The sequence below is a fragment of the Mycteria americana genome, chromosome Z (genome assembly GCF_035582795.1).
Source record: "Mycteria americana isolate JAX WOST 10 ecotype Jacksonville Zoo and Gardens chromosome Z, USCA_MyAme_1.0, whole genome shotgun sequence".
In the NCBI taxonomy this organism is placed as follows: Eukaryota; Metazoa; Chordata; class Aves; order Ciconiiformes; family Ciconiidae; genus Mycteria; species Mycteria americana.
In genome coordinates, this window is record NC_134396.1 from 4,124,211 (window position 1) to 4,144,448 (window position 20,238).

At 55.9% G+C, this 20,238-nt stretch overlaps 2 protein-coding genes across 6 annotated transcripts in view; one reads left to right on the forward strand and one right to left on the reverse strand.

Annotated features, from left to right (window-relative positions):
• RUSC2 (RUN and SH3 domain containing 2) overlaps positions 1 to 14,902 on the forward strand; it is a 59,766-nt gene extending 44,864 nt beyond the window's left edge. For 3 of the 5 annotated variants that reach the window (XM_075527105.1, XM_075527104.1, XM_075527106.1), the window contains 10 exons: positions 1,199 to 1,987; positions 2,515 to 2,715; positions 3,997 to 4,140; positions 5,222 to 5,298; positions 7,332 to 7,506; positions 8,457 to 8,562; positions 9,607 to 9,653; positions 11,159 to 12,137; positions 12,817 to 12,990; positions 13,295 to 14,902. In XM_075527105.1, coding sequence (XP_075383220.1) covers positions 1,199 to 1,987; positions 2,515 to 2,715; positions 3,997 to 4,140; positions 5,222 to 5,298; positions 7,332 to 7,506; positions 8,457 to 8,562; positions 9,607 to 9,653; positions 11,159 to 12,137; positions 12,817 to 12,990; positions 13,295 to 13,475 — 2,873 coding nt within the window. In that variant the 3' untranslated portion in view covers positions 13,476 to 14,902. The remainder of the gene's footprint in view (positions 1 to 1,198; positions 1,988 to 2,514; positions 2,716 to 3,996; positions 4,141 to 5,221; positions 5,299 to 7,331; positions 7,507 to 8,456; positions 8,563 to 9,606; positions 9,654 to 11,158; positions 12,138 to 12,816; positions 12,991 to 13,294) is intronic. The other 2 variants (XM_075527107.1, XM_075527108.1) reach the window with 2 other exon arrangements.
• PIGO (phosphatidylinositol glycan anchor biosynthesis class O) overlaps positions 1 to 20,238 on the reverse strand; it is a 500,143-nt gene that overhangs the window by 464,459 nt on the left and 15,446 nt on the right. The gene's annotated exons all lie outside the window — the stretch shown is intronic.

Genomic DNA, 20,238 nt, shown 5'->3' on the forward strand with positions numbered 1-20,238 from the left:
GGGCTAAGGACTCGGAGGGAGACAAGGCAGAAGGTGCCAGGCTGTGCTGGGATGCAGCGTGGCTGGTGATCAGGGATCCCGTCAGCCCCGTGTGTGCACCCAGTGCTGTGTGTGTTGTGCACTGTGTGTGCACAGCGTGTCGCGCTTCAGCTGTGTCCCTCGGGATATTGTGGCCCCACCAGGAGCTGCAGGCATGCATAGACTGGATATTAGGAAATTTTTCTTCACCGAGAGGGTTATCAAGCATTGGAACAGACTGCCCAGGGAAGTGGTTGAGTCGCCATCCCTGGAGGTATTTAAAGGACGTTTGGATGAGGTACTTAGAGACATGGTGTAGTGGTGGTTTTTGGCAGTGTTAGGTTTATGGTTGGACTCGATGATCTTAAAGGTCTTTTCCAACCTATATGATTCTGTGATTCTGTGATTCTGTGATAGGAGATCAGCCCAGCATACTCCCTTAGGGCATCCCTGTTGGTCATTTGATGGAGCAGACCTGCCTTTTCCAGGGTTTGAAGCTCTCCTAATTCTGCTGTGGTCCTGATTTGGTTGGGAACATCCTGCTTGGATCTGGTACGGGCAGGAGGAGGAAGGAAGCTGTGTGCTCAGAAGGGGAACAGTTACAGGAGAAAGAAGAGGGAGGGAGAAGGGGAAGCAAGCAGCCTTTCCAACAGCACTGAGTGTGATGTGGGATGCAGAGCTGCGGTGCTATTGCTTGTAATGCTTGTGCTCGATGGGATGAGTTTTCAGCACATGCAGGAGGGGACAGTCCTTTGGGATAAGAAATCTTGCTGTACCACAGTGCATTGGGCCACGTCTTTGTGGTACTGCCTGGCTGGAGGCAGGTCGAGGGCAGGTGCTTGGGGCCATGACTTGTGCTGTCCTGGGTGCAAGGGATGGGGAAGAGATGGGAAGCTGGTGACCCTACCAGGAGAGAGAAGCCCCCAGTGCAGTGCTCTACACATCCAGACAGCTGTCAACAGCTGGAAACCGCATTCGGGGCGACATGTCTTTAACCTGCCAGCTCATGGTGTGTGTAACTGGTTCAGACTTGAACCACTCTCCATGTGTCACTGGCCTCTAGCTCATCCTCTTCCTCCTGCAGCTGAGAGCACATTCCCTTCTGCCTGCGATCTGCCAGGCTGATGATGCCTGTCTCCCTGCCCATCCTCACACTCTGTCCCCCTTTCTCTCCCCGAAGGTGGTGGCACAGACAGCAAGCCGGTGGTGCGCTACAGCAAGGACCAGCGTCCCACGACTCTGCCCATCCAGCCCTTTGTTTTCCAGCACCATTTCAGCAAGCCACCCAAGGCCCGTGCTCTGCACAGCCATTTTGCCTCGAGCCTTTCCCAACTCTACAACTTGTCCAGCAACCGGCCTGCCAGCCAGCAGATCTCCTCCAATTCCCAGTCCTCAGCCTCGGCCACCTCGGCAGAGCAGGCGGTGGCAGTGGGGAGCCAAGCCCACGGCACGCTTCTGAGCCAGCGCTCGGTGGACGGAGCTGCGTCCCGCAATGATGGCTGCATTAAGAAGCCTGCCCCCGAGACAACCCGTCCGTCCCCCCTGGGGAGTTACTCTCCTGTGCGATGCAACGTGCCTTTCTTTCAAAGCGTGGACTCCTCTTCCTCGCCCACAACGGAGAGGGTTGCAGACAGCCAGCCACCCAGAAGCAGGTCCTGCCCCATCTCTGCCAGCCTGCTTTCCACAAGGTCTTCCCCTGCTGTCAGTGCCATGCAGCCCTCCCAAGCCACCAAAGCTGATGCCCCGAGGCAAAAGGAGAACCCCAAGCCGGTTCCCAAGAAGGAGGCACCGCTGGAGCCAAGCCCACCGCTCTCCGAGTACCGACTCCACAGTGGGTCCCTCCCACCCCTCTCGGTGGGCGGTATGCCCGTGAGCAGAGTGGGAAGCCACGCAGATCCCCACTGGAGAAGTGGCAGTGAGACCAGCAGCTCTGGTCCCCTGAGCAGCATGGGAATACGGCCCCTCAATGGTAGGTACCCATCCACCAGGACGTGCTAGCCTGGAACATCTCCAGCTCCTATGGCTATGGCTGCTCCCTGTAGTACCACCCTCTTATAGCCACAGCCCGGGGCAAAATTGCATCTGGGTGCTGCAGCACCCAGCAGCCCCTGTCATTGCTCTGCCTGCAAAAGAAAGTCCTACGCTAAGGGCATGTCCCTCCAGTCCCGACTCCCACACTGTATCTCCAGAGAGGGCAGCACGGGGCTGCTGATCTTACAGCACCCCACGCCAGGTGCTTGCACCCCAAACCTGCTCCCTCTATGCCCGCAGCCACGAGGCCACCCACGTTCCAGCCCTGCTCTGCCAGGCTGTGGCCTCCACCTCCCTCCATGTATGTGTGCTAACGTCCTGAAACGCTGCTGGACTTTTAACTAATGTGCTGTCTCTCTTTCTCTGTCCTTCCTCTTTCTCATCTTCTCTCTCCCTGTTTCCCCCCCACATCCTCCCATCTGCTCATGTCCTCCCACCTGGTGCTCGCTGCCTGCGGCGTCCTAGCAAACCACCTCTCCCCTCAAGCGCTGAAGTGGCGGGAGTACAGGCGGAGGAACCCCCTGGGTCTGGACTGCGTTTCGGGGCTGCCCGGCTTAGCAGGAAGCCTAGACAGGAGGCAGCAAGAGCCTCGGCTGAACCGGGGCAACCCCATCTTTGATCTCCCTGGCAGTCTCAACACCAGCCATTTCCACTGCAAGCTGAATGGTGCGCACCACCTTTCTGCTGGGGGGGCCTTGGGAGGTGACCCTGGGGCTCGGGTTCAGTACCCCTTGGGGCTCGGGTTCAGTACCCCTTGGGGCTCGGGTTCAGCCTGGCCTCATCACTGCTCTGCCTGCTTTGAGAAGGAGGGGTGATGCGTCTGCTCACAGTGGGGCCGAGGGATACAAGAGGAAGGTGAAAATTGCCTCACTGATGGGTGCAATCTGTGTGGAGCCTCCCTTCTTCTCCACAAGCTGAGAGCAGTCAGGTCTGGCTCTGGGCTGGATTGCAGGGGAAAGTGAATGGCCCAAGAGCCTGCTCAGACCTCAGCAAGTGCTCCTGGACTGTGTCCAGCTTGTAGTTCATGTCTCATTCAGGAGTTGTAGTCCTTGAAGATCTCGTGTCTGTGCCCCATGGTGTCTGCCCATCTGCCCCAACCTTGGCAGCGTGCTAGGTGCTGGGCTGTAGCTCTCATGGTGCAGCTGGCAACACTGTAGGGCTCCATGGGGCTCTGCCTTCTCCATGCTCTGCCCTTAAGGACTTCCCTGTCCTCCAAAACCTGTGCAGGAAGGGCTGAGAGGGGCAGGCTGCTTTTGGCTGAACCTTTGAGAGTCTTCTGGGAGGAGCAGAGGGGTCTGTCTGTGGGAGGGAGAGTGTTCTTGAGGCCAGCCCCAAGTCATGGAGGGAATTCCCCAAAGCTCTACACCTCACTCTGCCAATCCAAACAGTTTCTCCATCCATCCTTCATGGGAAGATGCCTAGTGTAACAGAGCTGGGGAATCAACCAGATGGAAATCGAGACATGAGAGATCTCCTGCAGAAGTCACCCCTTGAAAATAGACACCACTCCTTCAGATAGGCAGAAGACGTATAGTTTGTTGCCTGTGCATGCCTGTGTGTGACAAGTAGGAATTCCCTCGGTGCTCTATTTTTGACCCCACTTGCTGGGGCTATCCGCACAGCAGCCCTGAGACTCTGGTGCAGGGAGGTTTCCCTTAGCACCAGCCCATGAGAGTGAACCTCCCACAGCATCTTCCAGTGCCCATGGGCCTCCCGTCAAGCTGGAGCTAGATGTTGGGTGGACTGTGGGGTTTAACTGTACAGGCGCATGTTGCAAACCATTTCTGGAAGAGGAACAAGCCTGTAGCCTTGCTGTCCCAGTCTTGGACAGGCTGGTGTGAAGACTCCTGCTTGGTGCAGGTTGCATCTGGGAAAAGCAAACAATGTGGGAGAGGCTTTGGTATAAGGGCTTGGGGCTGATCCTTCTCCCCCGTCTTGGCCCTGCAGGACAGTCTGTGAGGCAACTCCAGCTTACCTACACTGACTTCTTCCCTGACTACTTCTCACTAGCAGAGAAACCCCCTGCTGAGTTCTGCCTCTCCCCAGATGGCAACACAGAGTCCATCTCCATCGACTTGCTGCAGAAGAAGGGTGAGTCCGTGCTTCTCTCATGGACGAGAGTGTGGTGTAGCACAGCGTAAGGCAAACAGTGCTTTTCTCTGCCTCATGTCATCTCTGTAGACGTAACGGTTTCTTTCTCTGCCGTTCTCTACTATAGCATCATAACTACGTGTCCCCCTGGACTGATGGCTGTTTCCGTGGCAGGTTCTTGTGTTCTATGCACCATGCAATGTGCCACAGAGTATGTTTGAGCTGCTTGTCCAGGAAGTATGATTAGAAAGGATCTTAAGTCTACAAGAAAGGGCAGAGAGAGCAGGCAGGCACAGGAGTATGACCCTAAGGCAGGACATGCCACCACCCTTGTCTCAGTATACATGGGCAGACCTGTGAATCCATGCGAGTTGCAGATGTGCTAGCCTGAGATTTTGTACTTTAGGCAAAAGCTCTGTTGGGTCCTACATGGTCAAGTGTTTATGTAAAAGGGTGGGAGAAGGGATTCCAAAGCAGGACAAGATATGGCTGTGATGAGATCTGTGCTAGAGGCAGGCTTGGGGACCAGGTTGTTGACAGCTGCCTCAGTATCATGTCACAGGCAAGGGATGTGCAGAAAGGTTCTTGTGTCCTTGCCAGCTATGTGTTGGTGATTACCAGATGGCAGCCTTCCCCTCTATGCCGCTTCTCTTCTTGCATCATACTGATGCAGATGTCAGATTACCCACCACTGGCTTGTTACTGAAAGCCATTCCGTAGCTTGCCAAATGCATGGCTTCTGCCCTGCCACCCTGTAGGATCCAAGCAGCAAAACACTCCTTGCCTCAGACCCCATCTCTGCTCCCTCAAGGGATGGTGTGTGGAGGTGATGTTCCATGTCCCTTAGGAACATTGACAGGGTGTCTTATGCTTCAGCTACTTCTAAAGGTTGTCCTGCTGTCAGGATGATACATGAGTGTTGGAACCAGCAGGGACAGATGTGGTGAGGAGTTAGGAAGGACTCTGCATGTTTTTGGCAGAGAGGACACGTGCGCTGACATGGGCTTCTTCATGAAGTGTTTGGTCGGGGTCTGTCCTAGAAGCCCCTCAGGCAGCTCTCTGACTTGTTCTTTCCCTCTAGGTCTGGTGAAGGCAATCAACACTGCTGTTGACCTGATTGTGGCTCACTTTGGAACCAGCAGGGATCCAGGGGTGAAGGTACATCTTGCTTTCAGTATGGCTTCTCAACATCATGCGTGACATGGAGAGGATGGAGAAAGATTGCCTATCCATTCTCTTCCAGTCAAAAACTACAGGGTATCCAATGAAGGTAGTACTACCAAGAACAAACCAAGCGAAGGCGATGGTACGCCATGCAGCAGATAGTAAATCTGTGACAATTCTTGCTGCATGATGCTGGGGGTGCTGCAGGAGTACGTGGATTTAAGGGAAGATCAGAAGAACACAGGGAAGGGAAGTTCACTGAGGTCTTCTACTAAACACATAGGAATAACGTCCAGCTTAGGTAGTCTCTGAGTTGAAAGTAGTTATAGGCTGCGAGAGTATTAAGGACAAGTATTATGTATATTTGCTGTGGTTTGACTCTTTCTTATGTACTTATGCATGGCTTTTTATAAGAGAGAATACCAGACCAGCTGGACTTCTGGTCTGATGCAGTACACCAGCTCCTTTTTCTCATACAGTGGAGAGTTGTGTCTCCCTGCTCCACACATCCTGTGATTCTGTTCTAGCACTGGTGCCAGGTGTAGTGTCCCCAGTCCCTCGATGTGTCACAGGGCTCCGTAATGATAAAGAAGTGCATCAGTCATTGCCCATCTGGGGCAGGTGGGCTTCCCCTATAGCCCTTGCCATGAACCCACTAGCTTCAGAGTGCATCTAGGTTGCCCATGGGGCTGGCTGTCCTTGGCCTGTGCTCCCCTCATCTCCCATTTCTGGAATGAAGAAGCAGAGCAAGTTCGCTTCTGTTTGTACCAGCCAGTGTTTGCAGTCCTGTGACCCTCAGCATGTTTGTGGTGCCTCCTCTCAAAGCTGAATGCTCTGCTTCAGTCAGGGGATTCTGGGGCAGCAATGTGATGCTATTTGGACATGACAACTGCCCTGGAGTGCCATCCCCAAGGAGAAACCTGACTGGGACAGATTCCAAGCCCATTCAATCTTATCTCAGAGCCCAGAGTAATTTGCCCCTAATTACCATTGTTGCTGATGCAGAGGTTGCTGTGCAGCGTAACCGGAGCTGTTGGGATTCCCACAGCTTTTTAAGGCTTCACTGTGAATTTCTTATTATTGCAATGTTGGTTTGGCAAATAATAGCAACATTCCCTCGTTACTTTACTTGCCAGACAGTGCTGTGGTTTTGACCTGGGGTTTCATTATACGTCAGTGTGCCAAGGGCTGAGCATTCACCTGTCAAAAGGCAGCACCCATCCCTGATGCTCCCACGCTTAGTGGATCTGGCGGGATTATTCCTGACCCAGAAGTTCAGTCTCAGTTCAGGGCCTTTGTGGACCCATGCCAACTGGCCAGTATAATTCCAGCTCAGCTGGTAAAATCTGTGCTCTGAACACAACTGCCTGGGACCACCAACATGATGTGCAAGGCCTGGGGCTAACCCCTTTGGGTGGACCCCTCGGCAGCTCAAGGACTATATGCAGCCGAATATGTCCCCGTTCTGCTGATGCTGGGCTCTTGCGTGCTTCCTCACCTCAACCTGAGCTCTGTCCATCCATTTTGCCCTCACTGTTTATTTATAGTAATCCCTCGGAATTACAGCTTGACATGTCACTGAGTTAAGTGTTCCTTAACCCCTCGGTGCTGTTAGTTCCTATGTGGCTTGCTGCTTCCTGCTTCAAAAATAGCGACAAGAAAATCTACAGCAGCAGAAAAATCCCCTACTCTTTTCTTCCTCCAGCAGGACAGCCTTGTTATACCTGTAGGGAGAACCAGGCATCCCTTCTAACTGGGATATCCTCTCCCCAAGCTAGGATATTCTCTTCCCAAGCTGTAGTCTGATCCCAGTCTGGGGCATACCTCGCAGGGAGCAACCCAGGACTGGTGTATGAGGCAGCAGGGGTGAAGAGGAAGAGCCTCCCTGTTCAAGGAGCTGCTGAGCATCATCATAGCCTGGATATTGCCTGCCGGGTGTCTGTAGTAAGCGAGGCTGGACTGTTCACATGCATCTGTACCTTGTAGAGCAGTTACCAACACTCTCCCTATTGCCTGCTCTCCCTTAGGCCAAACTTGGGAACAGCTCCGTGAGCCCCAACGTGGGGCATCTCATCCTGAAATACTTGTGCCCTGCTGTCCGGGACGTTCTGAGTGACGGGCTCAAGGCTTACGTCCTGGACATGATCATTGGCCAGAGGAGGAACATCCCCTGGAGCGTGGTGGAGGCGTCCACCCAGCTAGGTATGGAGGGTGTGCACCAATGCCCATCGCTCTGTGGTGCTCCCGTGTTGTGGCTGGGAGGTGCTGGGGAAGGCTGACTGTAAGGATGGGGATGCAGAATAATACCCGTCTCCCTGCACGGAACAGGGTGCACGTTGACCTTCTCTTGCAAGACAGGACAGCCACTGTTCTATTGTGCCCAAATATTTATTGTCATTTCCCCTGAAATTTCCAAATTCTCCTATAACAGGCCCTAGCAATGAAAAAAAGAAAAAAAAACCAAAAGGCACTTTTCCCCCCTCTAAGTTTCCAGGGTGTTTCTAGACCTTCATCTTTAGCCGTGCACAGCTACTTTATAAGGCAGAGCTGTGCTTTCTCCTGGTCTATCAGAAAATTTGCACACGCAGCTCACTTGGCTCAAGCATGCCCATGACACCTGCACCCTCTGCTAGTACCAGTCTGCACCGTGGATTGTGGCAGTGGCTACCATCCAGGAGAACTCCTTTCTGAGGTTACAGATGGCAGGGCCACACTGATTTCTGCGTCATGGAAGAGCTCACATCCAGGGCTGGGAAGCCTCCTAGCCTGTTTGTGGCAAATCTCCAGCTCTGGGGTTATCTCTGTGACTGCAGACACCCCAAATTATAACCACCCACCACAACATTCTGTTTACCTGCTGATTTTGAGCCAAGGGCTGTGATTGTTCTTGAAGTGTGGGAGACAGGTCCTTGCGGTATTGAAACTCTCCCAAAGTTTTGAAGTGGCAGCCTGGGACAAACCACAACCCATCTCCCTTGTGGAGTCTAACTGTTAGGAAGGAGTGAGCTCATCTTGGTGTTTGGTGGAGGGGCAATGCACATACAGACATGGGCACCCAGCCAATGTCTGTCTTTGCCTTGATGCTCCTTCCCGTGGTGCCGTTTTGGCTTTGCTGACCACAACTAATCTCAACGTTTTGCTTCTGTCCATAGGCCCCTCTACCAAGTTGTTGCACAGCCTCTATAGCAAGATCAGCCAGTACACGGAGCTCACCAACCACACCATGAGGTTCAACGCATTCATCTTTGGCCTCCTCAAGTAAGCAGGCTCCCTGGGCTGGCTGCATGTCACTGTCCTGGGCTGGCAGCATGTGCTGGTCCTTGACTGCAGGCAGGCACAGTTGCCAATGAAAAGATGTAAGAAACCTGGGAAGCCTCTCCCCAGCTGTAGGTGAGGGAAGGAAGAAGCTGTGAACCTCAGGGAACTCCAGAAGGATCCAAACCTACCTTACCAGGCCAGGACTGGGAAGGGGTGGCTGTAGCCCACTGAAGAACATTGTCAGCTTGTTTTAGCCCCAAAACATTAGGTGGGAAGAGTCTGTCTGCCAGGGTTCATACAGGGTTAGACATAACATATGTATAAATTACTCCTGGAAATCCCTGCTTAAATCACTGCTTCCTGGAGCTGCAGTGAATGCCAGTGCATGAGCTTCTGAAGGAGATATTTCCCTGGTCTGGGACTCAAGGCTGGCCCTTCCAGGTTGGATAAGGAGTGTGCACACTACACTCAGTGTTAAACAGAAGAAGGCAGCAATGCCTCTTTGCTAGTCAGGAAGAGTTCTGTCAGTGGCAAGAGAGTTCCCAAGATCTTCAAATGTTAGGGGACTCCTACAAGCAGGAGAAAGCTATGTCCTGGTCTCCCCACCCAGAGTGGCCCATCTCTCCCTTGCTGGCCCAGGATGCCAGCATATTTTGGGCCAAGCCTGCAGCAATGGTCTTACATTTGTAGATGATTTGCCCCTTCCACGCGAGCCCTTCTCAGCAAAGCTAAGCTCTGTCAAGGACATAGGAGCTAAATGGTGAGGAAACTTGCTGCAAACATGGTTGTTACGAGTTACGGTAGTTATGGTTGCACAATGCCTCAGGTAAAGCAAACTGGATGGCTCCGTGACAGGCTGGGTGGCTGTGGTCAGTGCATGCTGATGGGAGTGAGCCACGGTCCTTTCACTAGGTCTTGAGGTTCACAGGTTTATGCTGCGTAAATGCCCTTTTCCAGCCACACATCTTTTTGTAGAACAGCAAGTATGAAGGGGGTGAATCAATTTTCATTCTTTCTTTCCCTGCTTGTTTTCCCTTCCTGCAGTATCCGGTCCTTGGAGTTCTGGTTCAACCACCTCTACAACCATGAAGGTAAGAGCCTGCGGGCTCCAGTGGGGGCCAAATTCTGCACAGTGTAGAGCATGGGAGGGACGTCTGTTTCTCTTGTTGGTCTCTCAGCCTCGGCTGCTCCCCTCTGCTCTGAGCTGAAGGACTAGGCTATACACAGTCCCAGGGTACCAGGGAAGTCCCAAGTGGAAGTCAAAGCTCCATGCAGCTCCCTCCACCTGAGCCTGGCCAGCCATGTCCTTCCCAGCTGCAGCTAGTACCCAAGGCTATCACCTCCAATGCAGATCCCTCAGTCTACCTGCAGAAGACCAGATCTAACCCTCCCCAAATTTCTGTGCTCCCTGCCCAGTGCCTGAGAGCTCTGTACGGATGGAGATGTGCACACCTAGCTGAAACCCTTCAGGCATGGGAAATGGAAAAGAAAACCTCCTGACAAACAAAAAGCAGATTTTACTGGATGCATCTGTTTTTTCAACCAGAAATGTTCCCAGAGCGTGCAGATAACCCAGCAGCACAACCAAGCTGCCTGATGCCTAGAAGCAGCATGACTAAGTGCTAAGTGTGCAGTCAGACAGACACCCTCAACCTGCCGGATTCCCTGAGAGTGCTGCTGGCTCAGCCTGTGCCCAGCCCAGGGCCCCATGCACTGCAAGAAGTCCAGCCCAGTATCTTCTGGCAGGTTTGGGGACTGACAGCAGACATTTCCCAGGCCTGCATGGGCAGTCAGCACTTCTCTCTGGAGCAGACAGGAGAGTAGACTTGCCTTTGTACTGAGCAGTGTGGCAAGAGAAAGCATCCTGGTTTTCTGGAGCAGAAGACTCATCTGTTTCAAGCCATCATTAAGAGCTGGAAGTGTGAGCAACAGCTAGGGCTGTTAGGATGATGAAGGCTAGGCAAAGGGGTTGGAGATAGGATGCAAGTCCTGTCTGTGGTGCAAGTTTGTTATCTCACTGGGGCCAAATGGCCACAAATCCTGTTCCCAACACTCTCCATGGGAGTGAGACCTGACAACAAAGCTGGGCACTGTGGATGTGGCCAAATGAAGTGAAGGATGAATGCTGCAGGTAGAAATGCTAGTCCATTCTCTGTTAGGACCCACAGTTCAGCCCAGCCAGATCCCTGGAAAGATTGTATTCAGCTGTCCCCAACACCTCTTTCTGCAGGGGACTGGTACTGGTCAGATCTGCAGCTCCTTGTTCATCTCCAGGAGGTGCAGAAGAGAATTTTAACATGTGCCAACCCTTTGATGCTCTTTATTCGCACCCTGCTCCCATGGTATTTTGTGGCAGAGGTCATTCTGGTGGATAGTCTGACAGGCAGGTCCTGGGTGCATGCACGACTGGAAGCAAGACCTGGGCCAGTTTGCCCAGAGCATCTGGTGCTCCCTGACCCGGTGCTGAGCCTCACACTGCAGCCACAGTGACCGAAAACTGGTGTCCAACTACTTTCCCCATAGCTTCAGCAGCTTCTTGGTGTCTTGGCAAAGGAGGCAAGGGCCTCGGCTCTAATTAATGTCTCTTGCCTTACAGATATCATCCTGGCACACTACCAGCCAGTGGGCTTCTTGTGCCTGTCTCACAGCGTGTGCCAGCCTCTTTTCGAGGAGCTCCTGCTCCTGCTCCAGCCTCTCTCCCTGCTGCCCTTCAACCTCGACCTCCTGTTCGAGCACCACCTGATGCAAATGGGCAAAGAGCAGCAGCAGCAAAAGGAGCTGCTGCGTGTGAAGCAGGACCTGCTGCTTTCTGCGCACTCCACCCTGCAGCTGATGCGGACGCGGGGCAGCAGTGAGGATCCCGACGGCTGCAGCATCACCCCTGAAGCATGCAAAGTGGGTGCCAAAGATGGTGACATCTCACCAGGCCACAGTCCCCAGCAAGCTGCGAGTGAGAGGGTCAAGGGAGTGGGGGCCTCCTGCAGAGATGGTGACAGGGAGGAAGAGCGGCGGAAGATGCGAGAGAGCACGTGGGAGGGGAAGAAGGACAAGCAGGCGGGCTGGTGGTACCAGCTCATGCAAAGCTCTCAGATTTACATCGAGGGCTCGGCTGAAGGCTCAAAGCTCATCCGCTATGAGAAGAAGAAGGCGGCTTTGAATACTGTGCCCCGGTCAGCGGAGACGCGCAAGGCACCACCCCCCCGCGAAGGGGTCGTGGAGGGTGCAGAGGCTTGCCCCATTGCTGAGGGTACCTTGGAGGAGAGGCCCAAGGCTGCCAGCAAGCCAAGTCCTGAAGCCGTGGAAGAGCCCTTGGAAAAGCCCCAGCAGGTACCGGTCAGTGAAGAGGTGAAGGAACGGAGCTGGCCCTTCTGGATGGGCAGCCCCCCAGACTCAGTGCTTACAGAGCTGAAGCGCAGCAAGGAGAAGGAGACTGGGACTCAGCAAAGAGTGGGAGCAGCAGCAGCAGCCCCCCAAGAGGAGAGCGGCACCAGTGCATCGGAGGGCAGCCAGCCCATCAAGTGGGGTCACTTGTTTGGGTCCAGGAAGGTGCAAAAAGAGCCCAGGCAGCCTAACAGGTAAGGGCAGGGATGGTTTGGGGCTGGGGAGGGCTGGTTAACCCGGGATTGCAGCAGTGCAGGTGGAAGTCAGGCCAATAGCTGACCGCTGGGCTACACCACGGTGGTACACCAGAGGCAGTGTGTGAATGGAGAGGTCTGTCACCCCTGCGCAGCCCTGCCAGCCTGCCGGCCTGCTTTAATTCCTCCCGCACCACCGTTCCCCTTGGCTCCTACCCCTGCTCAATCCACGTCACGGGCTTTCCTCTTCTGCCTGAGCTCTACCACTGCCTCGGCTCCCAAGCCCCCTCTCTGGGGGAAGGGCCCCTGCTGCATGGCCCCCATCATCACCTCATCCCTCCCAAAAACACATATTGAGAACAGAACATGGAGCCATCCCTGTTGCGCACAACGCGTGAGGAGGAGACGTGAAGTTGCCCCATGTAGCTGAGACCTCCCCGCACTGCCTCTCCATCTGTACCCTTACTGCTTCTATGGCCACTGGAAATGGCCTTCCCAGTCTAGGCCATGGTGTGTCTGGAGGATGCTGAGCCCTCCCTGCCAGGAGACAGCCTGGGGACCGCAGTGCACTCTGTGCATGGAGCCAGACCTCTAAGGCATGACCTTGCCATGAGAGCAGCTGCTCCTTGCCCCCAGGTACGCTTCCCTGCCACTACCTGCTTCTGTGTCCTTCTTGCAGGTTGCCCTCCGGGTGGCTGAGCTTGGACAAGTCCGTGTTTCAGCTGGTGGCCCAGACGGTCGGGGCAAGCATGTGGCGAGAAGCAGCCCCTGAGCCGGACCCGCCCCGGCCAGAGGCACCTGAAGTGCTCCCCACAGCGCGGCCGGCCCGGGGGCTGTCTCCCCACCCTCCCTGGTGAGTGGCACCATGTGGCCGTCCTGCAGGTGCTGGGACATGGTGGGTTGGGGTTGGCACGGCTCTGGCTGTTGCAGTTCTCCTGGCCACCTTTGTACTCGTGGGCCAGGGGACGGTTTGGGGCAGTGATGCAGCTTGTCCATCCATCCACCCCAATCTGCAATCTGCAAGCGAGGGGCGGCTGGGAGCCTGGCTGGGTGGGGGGTGTTTTCCTCGCTCTGCTGTGCCCATGGTGGTCCCTGGGCTTCAGTGGGGTGAGTGTCCTGTGGCAAGCTAACACTTCCTCCCCTCCCTCTACCTGCAGTGAGGTGAAAGCTCTTTGCCATCACATTGCCACCGAGGCAGGACAGCTGAGCTTCAACAAGGGGGACATTCTGCAGGTCATCTCCAAGGTGGATGGTGACTGGCTGCAGTGCAGCCTCGGCTCCGAGAAGGGACTGGTGCCCATCATGTATGTCACCCACCCGGAGGATGAGGACTACTGACGTGGCTGGGAGGCCAAGTACAGTACCGTGGGCTGCCGAGGCTCCTCTGGGGAAGCCCACCCTGCCAGAGGAACAGACACAGCTTCTTGCTAGTTTCTTACCTTTCTTGCCATTACAGAATATAGTAACTGTAGGTGGTTCCTTCTTGCTCCTCCTCATGCAGCCGCCAAAGGCCAAGTGGGCCCCTGGGGTCTTCTGCGAGCTGCACCTCGTATTGCCAGGCATTGCCGTGCATGCAGCCACACTGGGGACCGCCTGAGCCCCCTCCACACACACCATCTCCAGCACCCGTAGGCCGAGGACTCGTACATAGCAGGAACACAAGCAATCCCTGGCGGGTCAGCACTGCCCCACTGCCCGGCTCAGTTTCATGCTGGAGGGTGCAGGATGCCGGCCATCCCCTCCCTGGCAGCGGCAGTGCAGTCTGCAGCCTTCAGCACCCCTGGCATCATCAGCCGCAGGGGTGGGAGCACCGTGCGTTGGCAAGGTCTCTGCAAGGCTGGGCTGATGGGTTGCATTGCGACTTGATGGCGGGGCTGCAAGGTAGGTTCCCCATCGCTGGAGCAGCCCTGTCCTAATGTGATATAGTGGTGCCTGGTGGGTTGTACTGGGCCAAGTGTCCTGGCACTGCCACGCTGCAGGGCTGGGGCTGTGCCTGGCCAGGGGAGGGGGAACAGGGTACGTGTGTGCGTGCAGAGCAAAGGGGTGTGTGGGGTCATGAGGAAGGCGTGTGGATGTTCAGTGTCAATAGGTCCGGGATGGGTAGAGCCACGCTGTGCGGAGATGGGTGCTTTGGAGGGTGGCCCCGTGCCCTCCATGCTGAGCAGGGAGCCAGTGCCTGGGAAGCCCTGGGATGCTCAGCGGAGGGGGGTTGGAGGGGAGGGGGTGAGGGCAGGGTCCCTGACTGGGCTAGGGATGCTCTTTGGAGTTGGGGGCAGTGTTCCCAGCAGGTAGATCAGGGGGTGCTCCCAGAGGGAGACGGGGAGCTGGGGAGGGAGGGGTGGTGCTCCCCTTGGCGTAGGATTTCTGGTCTTGCTGAGCAGTGCCATGGGATGGGGGGGACAAGTGTTGTGCACGAGCACAAGGGGCTGCTGGGGGTCCTGGGGTCCTCGGCAGAGGCAATGCCAGTCAACCCCTTCCTTGCCATGTTCATGCTACCTGCTGGGGTGGGGATCTTCACGTGCCCGTCAGGTGGGGAACAGTATTAATGAAAGGCCATGCCAGTATTTGGTGCCTTGGCCGGGTTGACGCTGCTTGCAGCATTGTGCCTGGGCTGGCTTCCCCATGGCGAGGAGCCCTGGTCTTGCAAGGTTACCTCCTGCTTGTACATCGCTTAGCGGACGTTGCACCATATTTAATTTGTATTTCCCTGTTAGAACGAGGTGTCTCACCTTTATTTATTTCTTTATTTATGATGCATATTAATAAAAAAGGTGCTGATTGAGCTCCCTGGTACGCAGCCTTGTGATTTCAGCCTGTCTCTGGGAAGGGTCTGAGGGTTACCTGTGCTGGGACACCGCACCGCAGGCTTAGTCCTGCCTCCTCCACAGCCAACACCAGACCTTCAGAAGGAGATAGATTGCCCCCAGAGATCAGCCCTGTCAGTTCAGGCTGCGGGGACTACATCACATCATCAGATGATGGTCTTGGGGAGGCAGTGTTGTTCGAGGTTCCTTGTCTTTATTCCTTGCACATGCTGGTGGGGGACCAAGCAGGTTTCAGACAGGAGTTCACACCATTCCAGTCTGGCACCTGCTTCCCCAGGGTGCTCCAGGTGTTGTCAGTAAGGTGTCTGCAGGTGCGGCCAAACTGGAACTTGTAACTCACGGGCAGTGGGAGGAAGTCCTGAGCAGCACAGGAAGGAGGCAGTGAAGGATGAGTTGTGGGGCTGGGACCCAGAGCCTGGGACAACCTGGCCATAAGGCTCAGTGGCTGCGGGTCACTCACAAGAAAGGGCTCCGAGGCTTTTAAACTTAAACTCGCTCAAGCATTGGACCTCCAAGTCCAGCAGGAATGGGCCCCAAGAGCCCATTCCTTCCCTTTACACCTCAGTAGCTCCCAGGAGAAGGGAAAAGCTCAGCTTGAGGCTCCAGCCTTTGCTGCAAGGACACCACACTGGAGCTTGTGCAACCATATGGACAAACGGTCTGCAGTGGTGGAGTGAGTCAAAACAGTTGAAAAAAATCCAGAAATGAAGCAGCGTAAGCCCCTGTCCTGGCTTGGAGAGACACAGAGCAGCCAGGGCTTGCACATGGGCTGCTTTAATTAACATCTCAGAGGTGGTCAGGGCTGTTTGCAAATTGCACAAAGCCAAGCTGTTCTCCCCACGTGCACGAGCTGACCGAAATGAGGAAGGGAACTGCGTGCTGGCAAACAGCCCCCCAGGGTGCTGAGTCAGCCCCGGGGCGGGAGAGGGGATTTCCAGCTGCCTGTGGTGCCGGCACTGACAGGGAGCGGCTCACGGGGTGCTCGCTGCCGTGGCAGCCTCGGATGCAGGGGAGGCATAGCGGGGTGGTTAGGGTGTCAGCGGCTGGATTTGGGGTTGCTGCTACTGAAGTTGCAGCTGCTGAAGTCTTCTTTGGGGTCATCTGGCTAAACTCAAGCAGGGTCTGGTTGGTGGTTATCAGCTAGCCTGTCCCAGTCAGGAGCTGGGCACAGGGCACGAAGCCCGTGAAGCCTGCGTGGCTGGAAGGCACGCAGCAATGTGTATGGGGCAGTGGCTGCCAGTGCTGCTGCTGTGGCTGGGTAGCCCTGCTGGTGGCCGGGTCCCGGAGGGTCAGCTGCAGGATCCTGATGGGGACATGGGGACATGGTTACTGCTGGGGGCAGGCTGAGCAGGGAGAGGAGCCACCGGGTGCTGCTGTGTCCTGGAGCTGACCCTGGTCTGGGGAGGGCAGTTCAGCCAGCCCCCAACACAGGGAGCTCAGCGTCCCTTGGCACCCATTTGGCTCTGGGACATGGCAGCAGAAAGGTGGGTGCTGTGGGGTGCGGGTGGCGACGGAGAGAGGGACAGGTGCTGGCCCACAACCTTGTGAGCACCTCCAGAGTAGATGGGAACAGGTAAGACGGTCATGCTGTGTGCGTGACACCTCCTGGCCACTTCCCTAAACCCAAACGCAGCAACCCCTCACTAGCAAACAGCACAGGTCCCTGGCCTCGTTACTGCACCAACTAGTCGCTTCCCAGCCTCCTGGTGGCAGGCTGCCTCCCATGGCCAGCCCCACGTCCCCCTGCCCTCCACGGGCACGGGGCAGAGCAGTTGCCAGCCCCAGCACCAGTTCCACCCCAGCACCAGTGCTCACCTCACATGTGCCGAGGCGCAGAGCGAAGCTGGGCGCACCCCTGGACCAGCAGCGAGATGCACGTACAGTCCTATCTGTCTCACGTCATCTGTGTGGGGTCCTGGAGCAGTGTTCATGGCCTTCACTCCTGCTCCTTGCAGGCAGCTCTCAGCCGCTGCTCAGCAAAGTTGCTCCTGCCCTCCTTGCAGCTCTCGGAGTAGGTGTTAGCGAAGAAGTGCTGGGCTCCAGGGATGAACCCTGGGAGCAGAGCATCTGGCATGTGGGAGGCAAAGGGGAGCCCAGCTTCATGGTACAGGGGTCCGCTTTGGAGTGGTGGCGAGGGACTGTGGGACTCATTGGTGGGGGAGGTAAAGGCATGGGGTGACAGTGTGGCTGGGGGCAGATTAAGGGTGCAGTGGGAGTCCCGGATGCACGTGATGACCTGAGGGACGTGTACCAGCTGAGAGGCGGAGACCTGCTGGTGCCAAGTGCTAGGGGGTCCTGGCAGGTCCCCTTGGACCTCCTCTGCCCAGGTCGTCAGGACCCAGCTCATTTTCAGAGCAAAGGCTGCAGCCATAGCCCCTGGATGCCTGCCAGGGCTGAAGCAATGCTGGCAGCTCTCAGAGGCTGCTGTGGGACACTGGGAAAGGAGGAGGCACCCGAGCACCAGCAAGCTGCCAAGCTGCCTTGGGGACAGGCTGGGAAAGCTGAGATGGGAATGCACGTTTGGGCAGGACGGGCAGGGAGAGGTGGGACAGGGATGCACAGGGAGCCAGGACAGGCAGGGAGAGGTGGGACAGGGATGCACATGGAGTCAGAGGACAGGCAGGGAGAGGTGGGACAGGGATGCACAGGGAGCCCAGACAGGCAGCCCCAGGGCGAGCACAAGGCCCCGGGGGTCTGCAGCCACAGAAAGAGAGCTGTCTTCAGAGGGGGAACCCTATGGCTGAGCCAGGATGTCATGAACAGTTTCTAAGGACAGACCTGCAAGCCATGCCAGCCAGCAAGACTCACAGGAAAGCAGAGGGTCTCTCATCGAACAGACTCGGTAGCAGCCAGTATCAGGCCTGGCAGAGGAGTGTGACTGTCATGTCACCACGACTGCATGGCATCTGGCAGAGAACAAAGAAGGTACTGTGTTAACATGGCAGCTTTTCAAGGCACTAAAACCTGAGCAAGTCGGGAATTGTCAGTCTGGTGGGAAATGGGCTCATGCTCTGCTGGCATTGACCCTTCTCTTGCAGGCAGCACCGAGCTTGAGGGCAGCAGAGAGGCAGACATTGTGCAAGGGAACATGGAGCGCACGCAGGCACGTGTGTGCCTGAAGGAAAGGCCCACTCGGAGGGGAAGCAATGCCTTTCCTTCCCATGCCCCTCCTGGCAGCCAGACCCAGTGCTTACCCTGCCAGTGTCCAGCAGGCAGTGACACGTCCCCAGATCCCACAAGGCTCCGTGCAGCAGCCACGCCATACAGGGCAGGGGCTGCCAGGCTGGGGATGGGCACGCAGGTGGCTCTGACACCTCTGCGACCACTGCTTTGGGGACATCAAGCTGTGTATGAGCTTATATTAACTGCTGAGAGCTTTGTGCATGCTCAAAACAGCTGAACATCCAGCTTTCAGGCTAGCCCCGATGCAGCACAGCCCGGGGACAGGCCAGTTCCCTGCACAGTGGCTATCCCAGCCTGGGGTCACAGGAGCTGCTTCCTGGCTCCATGGATGGCGTGACCCCTCTCGTGGCAGCAGCCCAGGAGTGCTGAGGCAGGACCAGACGCTGGGGCGCAGTCCGGTTTCCTTTCAGCCGGAGGAAGGACAACTCTGTGGTTGTGGCACCGTCCTGGGACTCAGCACTGAAATCGGCGTCTGCCGTGCGGACTTCCTTCCTCGGCCCCTTCACTGACTCCCTCTCTGCCTCGGTGCCCCCATCTGTACAACGAAACCCACAAAGTTTTGTCTGAATGAACTTTAGCGGCAACATTGCCCACGAGCAGCTTCCACGGCCCAGAGCCCCTGTTGCCCCTTGCTGCGATGCTTATGGGGCAAGAGCCAGTCTCTGCACACCAGCAGCTGTGTGTGGTCCATGGGTGACGGCACGAGGGAGATTTAGGTGAGGACTGGCAAACCAGGTGCTGCTCCTGGAAAGCATCGTGCAGGGGAGTAGCACATGTGGGTGCAAGCGCTGACTTCCAGCTGCAGGCAGGAGGCCAGGAGCAGGCAGGAGCCCTTTCTCCAACGTGTGGCCCCAGCAATGGGGTCCCTGCTTTAGAAGAGGGTTGCAGACCCATTTGCACCACAGATACACCTTTGGGAACACGCATCCCAACCAAAAAGAAGAGACAGGGTGTAGTACTGCTGCTGTTGGTCTTCAGACATCCCAATAGTTGGTTTGCAGTACCAGGCAGAGGCAAGCAAGGTGTCAGTGTGCCTCCACCTGCACCACAAGGCCAGGGAGGAAGATGAGGAACTGAGGTCTGTGCAGGGCTGGGCTGAGCACGCTCTCAGCAAAGGGCTGCCTGCTGGTGACAGCCACAATATGCTTCGTTTCCATAACCCTGCATAATCACCAAAGATTGAAAAATTCAGTGGCATCTTGTTCAGCTTCAGAAAGGGGAAATGCTTGAAATGAGGAAACTTGGATAAAATGAAGCTAAAAGAAGCAGCATGGTCACACAGTGTCCAGCAAGCTTGCAAAGATTTAAGGCAGCCTTTCAGGGCTCCTGGTATCAAAAGGCAGAGGGGAACCAGCAGGGCTAACTGTCAGGGCCAGAGGTTATTCAAGACACAGGTGCCCCCTTCAAAGAGCTGAAATCGTGTCTAGAGAACAAAAAAATAGCATCAGGCAGGTAAGATGCAAAAGCTCTGTAAGAAAACCAAAAAAGAGATCACAGAACAGCCTGTAGAAGCAGCCATCAGTCCTTTTTGCAAACACTTCAAGAGCTTCAAATCCGCCACAAAGTCTGTGGGGTCGATAGGAGAGCATGTCCTCGCAGCAGAGGAGTGACGTCCCCCAGGGTGGCAAGATCGCTGCAAAACATGGCTCAAATGCCACACACTGCGAGGTTTGTGGCAAAATGGCACGCATGCGTGGCAGCGCGCCTGGACCCTGGCATCACAGCAGGACACGGGTTCCTGCCTGCACCCTGCTGAAATACACCCTGCCCGTCCTCCTGGCTGTGCCACATCTGCCCAGTGTGCTCTGCAACAGGATGACATGGGGGACGCAGTGGGACCTGCCAAACCAAGAAGCCCAGGGACACCTGCGTCATGACTTGTTGCAAACAAGCCAAAGCTGTCTTTGTGGCTTTGGGTTTGCCTTGTGTGACCAGAGCATGTAGCTGCTGGACCCGCTGGGGAGGGTGGCACCAGCTTGCAACACGCCTCCGTTCCTCTGTGCAAGAGTCTGGGTTACGCTCAAGGCTGGATTTTTCCGATATGGAGCAAGAAGTGTGAAGAGCGAGAGAGCAAGAGGGCTTCCTGGCAACTG